Source organism: Rhagoletis pomonella, unplaced genomic scaffold (genome assembly GCF_013731165.1).
Source record: "Rhagoletis pomonella isolate Grant_MI unplaced genomic scaffold, Rhpom_1.0 Rhpom_scaffold_00002, whole genome shotgun sequence".
Classification (NCBI taxonomy): domain Eukaryota; kingdom Metazoa; phylum Arthropoda; class Insecta; order Diptera; family Tephritidae; genus Rhagoletis; species Rhagoletis pomonella.
Window position 1 is genome coordinate 67,618,942 of NW_023458556.1, and position 12,138 is coordinate 67,631,079.

The 12,138-nt window shown below is 39.8% G+C and overlaps 1 protein-coding gene across 10 annotated transcripts in view; it reads left to right on the top strand.

Moving 5' to 3' along the window:
* LOC118734012 (Ca(2+)/calmodulin-responsive adenylate cyclase) overlaps nucleotides 1-12,138 on the top strand; it is a 325,153-nt gene that overhangs the window by 309,378 nt on the left and 3,637 nt on the right. For 8 of the 10 annotated variants that reach the window (XM_036463687.1, XM_036463692.1, XM_036463688.1 and 5 more), the window contains 8 exons: nucleotides 1,272-1,512; nucleotides 2,282-2,443; nucleotides 4,349-4,433; nucleotides 4,513-4,647; nucleotides 4,730-4,904; nucleotides 4,970-6,068; nucleotides 8,325-9,583; nucleotides 9,659-10,368. In XM_036463687.1, the coding sequence (XP_036319580.1) occupies nucleotides 1,272-1,512; nucleotides 2,282-2,443; nucleotides 4,349-4,433; nucleotides 4,513-4,647; nucleotides 4,730-4,904; nucleotides 4,970-6,068; nucleotides 8,325-9,583; nucleotides 9,659-10,368 (3,866 nt within the window). The remainder of the gene's footprint in view (nucleotides 1-1,271; nucleotides 1,513-2,281; nucleotides 2,444-4,348; nucleotides 4,434-4,512; nucleotides 4,648-4,729; nucleotides 4,905-4,969; nucleotides 6,069-8,324; nucleotides 9,584-9,658; nucleotides 10,369-12,138) is intronic. The other 2 variants (XM_036463696.1, XM_036463697.1) reach the window with 2 other exon arrangements.

Sequence of the window (12,138 nt, forward strand, 5' to 3'; positions counted from 1 at the left end):
CTCCTGTGAAAGCTTTACGACGGAGCTATTTGGTTTTGTCGCTATTGTCGCGACAATTTTAGCAGAGTGACAATTGTCAGCACAATTGTCGACAATATTTCATATCACTGTCGTTTTCTAAAAATTTTCGCAGTTGCCTACAAGCGTATATGAAATAGAAAAAATATCGCCGACAATTCTGCCATCGAAATTTTATAGAAAAATCGACAATTGTCGCACCAGTCCCTTTTATGAAATAGGCCCCTGATTTACCGTAAAATTGTCGCACAGTGTAATCAGCATTGAAATAGCGGGGAATACCTACTAAATGCCTCATTCCCTCGAAAAACAAGCCGCTTTTCAAAATGGTGTAATGACTGTTAAATATCTGCGTCAAACGCGAATACAGGTAAAGTAAATGTACATACTGCTCATACACATGGATGTACATATGTGTGTACATTAGGGTGGTCCAAAAATGTATGGGAGAAAAGTAAAATCGAACATTTAATGCTCTCACCCCCTAGGATTGTTCTATACCGAAAAAAAATATACCCCTGTTTTTTTATTTTAAAATCAAAATATATTTAGAGGTCGCTCAAAGCGCTCAAAGTTTCCCATTTTTCGTAGAAATGGCATAGAATCCATGGAAATCAAAATTTTTCAATCTGAAAACTCTGCTTCTCTTCAGAAGACTTCAGAGAATAATGCCCAATTGTTTATTTAAACGTTTTTTAACTTAAACTATTTTTTCTTTTTTTCTTTTGTATATTTCTGTTTGTATATTTGATTTTTTTTTGGATATTTCGGAGACCCTTAAAAAATAGTTAAAATTAAAAAATGTTTAAATAAAAAATTGGGCATTATTCCCTGGAGTCTTCTAAAGAGAAGCAGAGTTTTCAGATTGAAAAAGTTTGAATTCCATGGATTCTATGCCATTTCTACAAAAAGTCTTTTTTTCCCCATACAAAATACATGGGAAACTTTGAGCGACCTCTAAATATATTTTGATTTTAAAATAAAAAAACAGGGGTATATTTTTTCGGTATAGAACAATCCTAGGGGGTGAGAGCATTGAATTTCCGACTTTACTTTTTTTTGGACCAACCTAGTGTACATACGTATTTGAAAGTCCTTGTTATTTCTATGAAATTGTTGCGGCCAGATACTATTCAGATTATGCTGATTATAAATTTGTTTTTCATTCCTTATGTAGAATATAAAGATTTAATCTATGTCCTTCGCTTTGATTAAATTCATTTTATTTTTTATTTTGTCGCCTACCTTTACAGCTCATCCATTCCGCTCCATTTGATCTCATTGGCGCGTATTATAATTTTCATGATTGCAATATTGGTACATGGACGTTTGGTTGAGTGGACGGCACGATTGGATTTCCTCTGGCAGCTGCAAGCATCACAGGAGAAAAAGGAGATGGACGTTTTGCAGGAATCAAATAAACGGATCTTACATAATTTGCTGCCAGCTCATGTGGCTGCACATTTTCTCGATAACCAATTTCGCAGCAATATGGTAAATAGTTTGTTGCTTAAAGAAAAAAAATACACACCTCAAGTTGTACACCTATTTTTGTGATTACATACCTACGTATGTATGTATGAATATGCATGCTTGGCATTCGCAGCTCTTACATATTACTTTTCAGTTCCCGATTTTCGAAGAGCAAACAAGTTCTAAGCGTTTGGCACGTCAGGAACAAGAGGCAACATTGCACACAGACACGAGTACACAGATGCAGATGCTTCAATTATGCCAAATAATATACTCTGACACAGTAATTTTCACACTTTTTTCCAAAACCCAACTGAAAGAACCAGAATTAAACACGCTTTAAAAATCTCCATCCACACAGAAATCAAACTTACGAAACTAAACTGCAGTCGAAACAGTTTCAGTTTTGTTCGTAAAAGATTTTTTACATGCAAAACATTTTTTAAAACTTTTCTTGCTGCAAAAACACGCACATCTTTTAATTTTTCTGCATAAATACTTTGACTTAATAAAGTACTTTTCACTTTTTGCAGTACTTTGTGTGCTACATGACACTGTTGATATTTATACTTTTTGGCGTTGTTGTAAATTTTTATTTGTTACCAGTTTTGTTTCGCCGATTTTTGAAAAATTTATGTTGTGTCGTGTCGTTCTGCCCGGTTGTCGTTAGTGGCGCGGCATTGGGTATCAAACACTTGTGTGTTGCCAACTCTCTTATCCCCTGAAACTTTTAATCAAGCATATTTTTTTGGCGATTGTTGTTGGTTTCTTTTGTCGCTAAATCATATAGGTCAATCCCTCACAGGAACTCTATCATCAAAGCTATGCTAAAGTCGGCGTTATTTTCGCTTCGGTACCGAACTTCCATGAGTTCTACACAGAAATGGATGGATCGGATCAAGGATTGGAGTGTCTGCGGTTGTTGAATGAGATAATTGCGGATTTCGATGAGGTGAGTGATACCGATTTTTATAAAATAAAATTTATTGTAAATTTTGAAACCTGTCGCTAAATTCAAGTCGAGATGGGTTTTGCGGAAGGTGGGCTTAATGCTTTGTCTCGACCGATAAATATATGCACTGCGTCCTTATAACTTCTTAAAATATTTTAAGAAATTTGACAGGACTTTATGTTAGCCTCTGGCCAGATCCGAGAGCTGGTTTTCAACCCATACATTTGTCACTCTTTTGTTTTTGATTGATTTTTAGATGGTCATGTCGTTGTAAATCACTTGCATTTAAGCGTACCCAATGCTCTAAGGTCTGTAACGTAGAATCTTTTTCTTAAACACTCCAAAGGGTTGTTGGCATACCTAAAGATTACGGACCTTTGAGCTAGAGAAAAATAAAAAAGTGGACGTGGTCTACTGTGGAATTGAAAGAAATTATTATTTTTTTTTGTGACCAAGAACAAATAAATTATGAAAATGTATTTTTAATACATTATCCTTGAAACTCCTTGAAAGTATTCAACAGTTATTTTTGAAAAAAATATGTTTTAAGGATTAATATGTACACTGCCACACCATCGAATTTTGTCCATCTAACTTTATCAGTTTAGGATAAAAAAATAAAAGTGATCTTTTAATTTGCACACCTATTCTTACTTTTTATAATTAAATTCATTAAAATCATATTATCTCATTATTGAATTTGCACACCAGTATTATGCTAAATTTTACGTTACAGAAGGAATGTTTTTGTTTATTTTATATTGAATAGTAGCAAACAAATAACACAACACTGAATGGTATTAAAATGCATTTGAATGTATAAGGGTCTGGTCAGACCCATTAGGTACAAAAGTGACTAAAATAGTGTTCGGCCAACGGAGGGTTAATGCGATTTCGAAGGACGTGTGCGATATTCTGAGGGAATGCATTCCCTCAAGATGTCAAAATAGTAAAGATAAAAAATCGTCCTTAAACGGTCCCGATCTCGACCATTTTTAACTCATACTTAGAGCATATAATATTTGTTCCATAGGACGAGGAAAGACGGTAGTCTATCAGAATCTTCTGACAATTTTGCGCCGAACCTTCTTAAGAAACCTCCCTATTATAATTGCCATTCGTACTGTCATCAGGTATGTAACTTGAGAATAGAAATCGGTGCATCTTTTAGGCGCATCAATATTACATAGTTACATCCGAGCTAATAAAAGGAAGGTAAAAAGAAAATAATTTTGGTTACTCTGTCCCACATTGCATATGAATAACATTCTTCTGCTTATTTATCCATCGGTTTTCTTCTTTAGTAGCATGATTATATTGTAAAACAACAGGCTATATTGCAAATAAAAAATATGTGCTACTTTAACATTTTTCTCCTGTTAAAATTTGAATTCCTTAAATTCACAATGCAAACTTAAAATGAAAATATCTTGAGAAAATTAAAATCTTTTTTCCGGTCATAGTAATCGTAAAGCATTGGAAAAAACATAGTCCGAAAATTATTGAAAGATAATAAAGAGTTCCATGGATCGATAATTCAGGCATTGTGGCGGATACCCTAACTTTTCATTGGCAAATGGATGCCTAAAGCTAAGGTATTCTACATACATACATACAGCTCTTACCCCATCGATTATGCGTATTTTCGATCAAAGTGACCCAAACTTTCGTGATTGCGCTTTTCACCAGGCTGATATCAAAAGTAGAATTATCGGACCTAGTAGTAGTACATATTTTAGCCACTTTGCTCATGTGGTTGATGGCTAATCAATTTTTACTACTTATATAAAGTTCATTAAATTATTTAAATTTTACCGGAGTATCAATCCAAATAAAGCATTCATCTCGTCATGTTGTACAATGTGCAAATAATTTATTTTTTTTTTAATTTTTATCCTTTTTTAGCTTTTGAAAGAAGAACGTTTCCATGGCATTGATAAAATCAAAACTGTTGGCAGTACTTACATGGCTGTCGTGGGCCTTATACCTGGTCAGTATTGAGAGCTAGCTATTTACATTATTTTAGTTTACCATTAGGAATATTGATTACCTTTAAATTTCATATCCAGAATATCGCATCAACGCCAATGATCCCAATTCGGTGCGTCGCCACATGACAGCTTTAGTCGAGTATGTGAAAGCAATGCGACTATCCTTGCAGGAAATCAACAGTCACTCATATAACAATTTTATGTTGCGTGTTGGTGAGTGAATAAAACCTTTTCCGCTCTCCGAAACCGTTTTTGTTACTTATTTTTTAAATATATTATTTTTTACCAATTACAGGTATTAATATTGGTCCTGTGGTGGCTGGTGTGATTGGCGCACGTAAACCACAATACGACATTTGGGGTAATACCGTAAATGTTGCCAGCCGCATGGACTCTACAGGCATACCTGGTTACACACAAGTGACGCAGGAGGTCGTGGATAGCCTGCAGGGCTCACACTTCGAGTTTCGGTACAATTAATTTTACAGTTGTATTCAACTTTGCAATAATTTGAATCTCTTACACATCTCAACAGCTGTCGCGGCACCATCAAGGTCAAAGGCAAAGGCGATATGGTCACATATTTTCTATGCGACTCTTCGAATAATGGCCTCAATGGCGAGGTGCGCAACGCTATGATCGCCAATCGTGCCATCACACAAAATGGCAACGGCTATGCGTCACAACAGCAGCAACAACAACAGCAGCAGACACAATCGAATGGCTTGCACGCCCACCCTGCGGAATATTATCAGAAGCAATCGCAGCTGCAAGATAACAGCTATCAGCTCAACATGAACAGTGAGACCTACAACATTAAGAAAGATAACTACGGTTACAACAACATGGACACAAGCCAAATGCTGTTGAAAACTTCACCAAATGCAATGCAGGAAGAGCAACAACAATTGCTTTTACATCAGCAGCAAGCTATGCCACAACAATACCAGCATCATTTGGCGCAGCAGCAACAACAGCGCTTGAATAGTAAATTGCAAAAGCAACCGAATTTTATTGCCAACGGTGGCCTCCCGAATATACGTGAAAATGGTCACAATGGCGAACATAATGGCAGTAATGGCGGTAGCAATGGTGTTGGTGGTTATGCCTACAATGGCTACCATCCAGCCCAGCAACAAACACAGCAGCAATACAACAACGGCGGCTATGTACATCATCAGCGATCACATTCTTCCAGTTCGATGGGTGGCGGCGGTGGTGGCATTGGTGTTATGGGTGTGATTACAATGGCAGCGTCTTCTTCCCCCGCCCTACCCACGCAACAACAACAACAAATACCAGTACCAGTTCCAGTACCAGTACAAGCCACTCCCTCCATGGTAATTTTGCGCGAACAATTTAATATAATTGAAAATCCCGGTGGTAATCGGCTTGAGTACATTAATCATGACCCCTACGCCCAGGTGGAAAGCTATAACAATTTATTTGGTAACGGTAATGGTGGTGGTGTTGTAAGCGCTGGTGGTAGGCGTGAACCGCATGCTGCACGCAATTACCATCTAATGCATCACAATCAACAGCATTCGTCGTCATATAGCACGAATAGTAATTGTTTGAATTATAATAATTGCCGTGAAAGTGAACCATTGTTGCATGCCGCACCAGTTGCCAAGGTGAGTGAATATGAGTATACATGGAATGAGGAGATACTCTTATGATCGTCACTGCAATCCCTCTCATCCACCGATGTTTGAACCCTGAGTACCAACAAAAATAAAATATCAAAAGTGGTCCGTGGGCTTTGCGTTATCAGCTATGCATGTTTGTTGACCCCAATATCGAAGACCCAGCTGTGACGTTTCTATATTTTAAACTGTGATTCGTGCCCTCATTAGAATAAATGTTATTAGAGCAGTGGTGGGCACAGTTACATTCCCTGCAGGAAATATTAGACCAAATATCCGCACAAATATCCCCCCCCTCCTAATCTTAGTGCGCGCGCAGTTAACTTATAATTTCCAAGACGGCTAAAATGGAAGGGAAGAGCACTTCTTTGCTTTGTCCTCATGTTAAGTGATCTGTGGAACTTTACTATAATTTAGGGTTTACTTGTTTTAGCGCTATATATATATATAAATAGTGAGATTGCCCTCGTCCGTATAAAGTCACATCTCCCTGTGTAGTCACAAGTTCAGCTTAGAAGATACTGAAATGTTCTAGTAAGCGGAATGGCTTTTGTACTATTAAGCGTTCCGAGTACCTACACGCCTCCGCCGACTTTGTTTTTCCAATTCAGATCCCTTAATGTAACAGTGAATAGATTCATTTCTACTTTATACTAGGGGTGGGTGTTCTATCCAAAATGTTTGACCGTACAGGTAATCCGAATATTGTAATATCTAAATAAAAAATCCAAATATCCGGATATCCGAATATAAACTAAATATTTCCGTTATTCGAATCTAAAAATTAACACTAAAATTAATATAACTATTACTTATTTTGCAACTCTATAGAGTCAGTAGTTTTGAGAACAATTTTGCGAATCCGTTCAAATACTGCTTAGAATATACCGATTTCTGGGTAAACGGATATCCGTACTTTAACCGTATACACGAACATCCGAACGGCGGGTTTTTATATATCCTTAATTTGAACTTCAAACTTAAAAATTTCAACATTAGTTATTTGGTCTACTCTCAGTGATCAAATACCTTTGTATGTAAGTACCTGTTAGGCCTTTTAAAAATATCCGAAATTCCCTCCATAAAACTTTCTCGTAGTCTCTCTGTTTAAGCGACTTATCCATTTCCCGCATAAACAAACAACAGCGAACACACACACGCACTTGTATTGCACTCCCGCCCAAAACCAAGTGCAGCGAATAAACACACGCACTTGTGTTTAAAAATAATTCGCTCGTTCTTCATTGGGTATGCATTTTTTATGCACTTCTCAACTGCCGCAGAACAAAACCTTCTAAAGTAGTTAATTGCTGGCACCCCAAATCATGCTTAAAAATCTCGCTTGATGCATCACCACTCCTCCGGAGTGGTTTTAAACAGCAAAAGCCAAAGCGCTACAAGCTGTTGGGGCTCTTTATGACTTTCAGCATACAGAGATGGTACAAGAGCTACCATTGGCTACAGCGCCTACCCAATTTTTGAACTTGAATAAATAACCGTTGCTCAACACTCCCGCTTGACGCACACCCCCAAAAACTCTTACAGAGTTTAAGCGGCAAAGCCACTGCGCTACAAGCCGTAGGGACTCTGCATGACTTACAACCATGCAGAGGTGGTTACTGATGGTTATCATTGGCTCCGACGCCTACCCAAAACATTTTTGCTTTAATAAATTTTTATGCAAATACATTCATCCTGGTCCTTCCCTCTCACTGAGTTATTCACTCTGTTTTTATTATGGGTCTTCGATACGTCTTTTCCACTAGTATAACATATTCCATGAAGCCCCCACTCTTGCCTTGACCTATTTATTTAGCCATCAGAAATCTCTGTGTGGGTGGTTCTTAACCAAATTAATGTATTACTAACCTCTTTGACTAACAAAGACTCATTTTTATTTACCAATTTTTATACATAGTATGTACCTATTTATATGTATCCCGCCAGCTTTTAATGCATTCATTTCTAATGTGAACCATACATTTGTGTTATCTCTTTGCATGTATTCGTTACCGACATTTTACACACACGCACATACATATAATACTGAAATAAATAAACATATCCTCGCAAACAATATCCGATGTTATTTCGTGGCTTTAATTATGTCCAACGATCGCTCGCACATTCGTCCACCTCTCAATCAACTACAAACACGGTTATGGTGTACCATTATATTGTTGGTGTATACATTGTTCATTGGCTTATACGTTATTTTTGCAAACTAATACACAAAATACATAGATAATGCCAATGCAACAACAGCATCCCCAAGCATATCCACCTAAATACGAACCTCCACGTTACACATGTCCTAATACCATAATGCTACAACAACAACATCAACAACATTTGCAACAACAACTTCAGCTGCAACATCACCATCATCAGCAGCAACAACTACATCAACAATATCCACTATATTCCCAACATCCTCAACCGCCATTACCAGTTCCACCACCCAAACCCACAAATCTAAATGCATCCTCATTAGCCACAGCCTCAGTGTCAGCCTCAGCATCAGCCTCACTGAAACAGAATACACCTCTCTTACGCACTACCTATATGAAGCCGCTGCCGAAGTTGCCAACCGAGATCGAGGAGAGCCGTGAGATGTCTTCCACCGATGATCTCAGTTCACGCCCACATTCACCATCGATGAGTTCCTCAGATGAGAGTTATTCAAAGACGACCGAAGGCGAGGGTGACGAGGACTCACCGCGTATTATAGCCAAGGGCCAGCATAATCATCATCAACGCAACGGTGCCAATCCTTTGCAGTGGTTATATCCATGCGACATTCAAGTGGATCCTACGTCGCCAGTAGTCGACATGTCAAATCTAAAAGATTTTGAAGTCAGCTCGACAACAGAGAGTCAAGGTCAACAGACGAATACCACACACAATAAAGGTGATTCCTGCAATAGTTTTGAGTACCAAGACCGCGTTTTGCTTGCCGCAGGTAAAAAGCAAGCCAGTAACGGCGGCAGTGGTAGCAACGGTGGTGGGGGCAATGGTGGCGGCTCCACATCAGCTAGCAACTCGGCGAAGTCGCCATTCGAGAGGGAATTGCAGAGACTTTTGAATGAATCATCACGTGCGCGTGCACTTGCTGCCGCCACCTCTTCATCAGGCGGCAACATCACATCCGTTTCGAACTCCAACACCAATCCCGAAGGCAATACGACAAGCAACAGCAGTAGCCGCAATAACATTGAGTTGAGCTACTCGGCGAGTAACAGTAAATTGAGCTCGAATAACGGACTAGCGGCTGGTGGCAGCGGTAGTAATGGCAACCTCAGCGGCAGCAACTCGATGAGTGGCAACAACAACCAAAAGTCGTTAACCACGACGATACTGGATGATCTTACTTCGCCAACAACGGGTCGTCAGCCATCGAAAATACCGATCAGCACGAGTTTTATGATTGCCAAACACCCTGTGGGCTTGGAGGCCATAAAGGAAATTACGCGAAATAAGAATCCATCAGAATCAAGCCAAATGTATGTTCATTCAATATAATATTTGTATTCCACAACCCTTTCACGTACAAATGTATACAATCCTCATTTATTTAGGCAAACTTCCGATACGGAATCCTGTGAAATATTGCATGAAAACTGCAATCAGCTAAATTTGAACATACTTGACGCAGTCAACAACCAGTCATCCACATCAACAGGCACAAATTATCGGGAAACAAATCATGTGCAGCCACAGGCAAAGGATCACAACCATCGACATCGCCAGCGTCCACGTTCTAAGGACCTCGATCAGAGTCGGGAGAGTCTCGATCAGTTGGCCGATGTTGGCGAGCAGCAGCAACCTCAGCGTCATGTGCGTCACCATCATCATCACCACCACCATCACCATCAACGCCCGCGTGCCAATCATACAGCGGCGCTGAATAATGACACTGAACGCGATGATACCGAAGATAATTTGGCTGACGAAGAATTCGAAGATGATGAGGTGGGACGTGACGTGCGAAAGAAACGTTTGGTTACAATTTTAACGGACGAGCAACATGTCAATAAGATTAGCAGCGGTGGTCTTAGCTCGTACGAAGATGAGGAAGATGAACACGAAGTTAACGCGTATAACCATAAAAACGACGATAATGCTGACTACGGAGATGACGATGATGAAGATCGGCATGTCGAAATGAATGTGATAAACGATGAACTTAAATACGGTGCGGGACATCATAATCACCAGTCGATGGACTCGAATCCTTTGGAAAGTCAATCAGAGTGGTCAGATGATGATTGCCGCGAAGAGGCTACCGGTAAGTGGGCTTAACGAAATTATGTGATTATTATTATTATTATTAATTCAACTTGCGCTGCGACCAAAAAAATCAAAAAATATTGTGCCTAACCCTAATTGTATTCACTTCAACCTTTGGCTGTTCAATTAATTAAGCACAGTGGAAGGTTCCGTGTTCCAAATTTTGGATGGAGAAGATAATCATTCTCCAAGGTGTATCAGCCTACGATTCATGATATGTGGGCAGTCACAATGCATATGCTCTGAGGTTTCCTCCACCAGCTCACAAAACCTGCAGTCCATCTTTACAGAAAGCCCCAGTTTGTTCAAATGGTACCTCAACTTGCAGAGTCCTGTCAGGTAGCCTGTGAGGGTCCTAAGGCCCTCCCGGCTAAGTTCAAGTAGTCTTTCGGAGTTCCTCCAGGAAGGAGCTATGCATTTCTTTGATAGTCCCATTCCCTTTGACTACCGCCAGTGGGCAGCAGTCCGAAATTCTTTCCAACTCCTGAGCAGTTCTGCAGTGTGCCTCCATAGCCTTCATGCCCAGTGACCCACCGCAGCGTCACTCTATTTAGGTTTTCTACGCTATTCAGAAGGGTTTCACAACTGTCCGCAAGCCTTCATGTCGTTCTAAAGGAGTCTAAGGCCTTTAGTGCTGTCTGACTATCCGACATAATAGTTATAGTTCGATAGCGAAGACTTCCGCCTGGAAAATGGTTGGGTATAAGCCCATTGACAGACTTTTTTGGAACCTTGGTGCAAGTACGCCTGCCACAGTACTCCGTAATACATCTTCGATCTTTCATAGACCAATCGGTGTAGCTTGCTCATAGCTTTCGATATTGCTCAATAAAACGCGTTGTCGAAAGCACTTGGTATGTCCAGGAATGCTCACAAAACTGTCTGTTTATGCTGCAGTTTTTTCAATAACTTGAGTTAGGTTATGTATTGCAGTAATAGTAGATTTGCCTGCCTGATATGCGTGCTGACTCTCACATAAAGGCTTATTGTTGAGAAGGTTATCCCTAATGTGAAAGTCAATTAGTTTTTCTAGTGTTTTTGCTAGAAACGAGCTGAGGCTAATTGATCTATACGCCTTTGAGAGTTGTGCCGAGTTTTTCCCCACTTTGGGTAAACAGACCACTTTGACTTCACTCCATGTTGATGGTACGTGAGCAAGTAAGGGGCTTGCTCTCAATAATCTTGCTAGTAGGGCAGATATTAAGCCGATGCTCTGTTGTAGCAAGCATGCCATCTGGAACAATAGATTTGTAAGCACTAAAGGTTGAAATGGCCCACGATGTCTCTCCCATACTGACGATTCTTCCTGCTAGGACTTCTTCCTCCTGTTTGCGCATACCTCGCTCACAGTGTTTGTTATAGGACTTCAGTTTCTTGGGTTTGTAACAGAAGCCTGCTAGTTTCATCCGGATGCCAGTGTAGGTACCGTCTCTTTCCAGAGTTCATAGGACGTTGAGAGGATCCAGTTTATAGGCCTTTTGAAGGCGATGCACTTTTGGAGGGAAGAAGTGATTCCACAGCACTCACACCATGTAGCCCTTTTACACCTTCCGAGCTCACAGTTGTAAGCTCTTAAGGCTGACCTGTAGGCGGTCCAGTCGCCTGTTGTCTTTGCCCTATTGAAGAGTTTTTTGGCTTTTTTTTAGTTTCTCGGGAGAAACGTTCCACCAAGGGACGTCCCTTTGAGACTTCTTGGTTCTCAACGAGCAGCTCTCTTCTAAAGCTTGCCTCATCCTCAACTTCATAGATGGATGTAATTAGGGCCCCA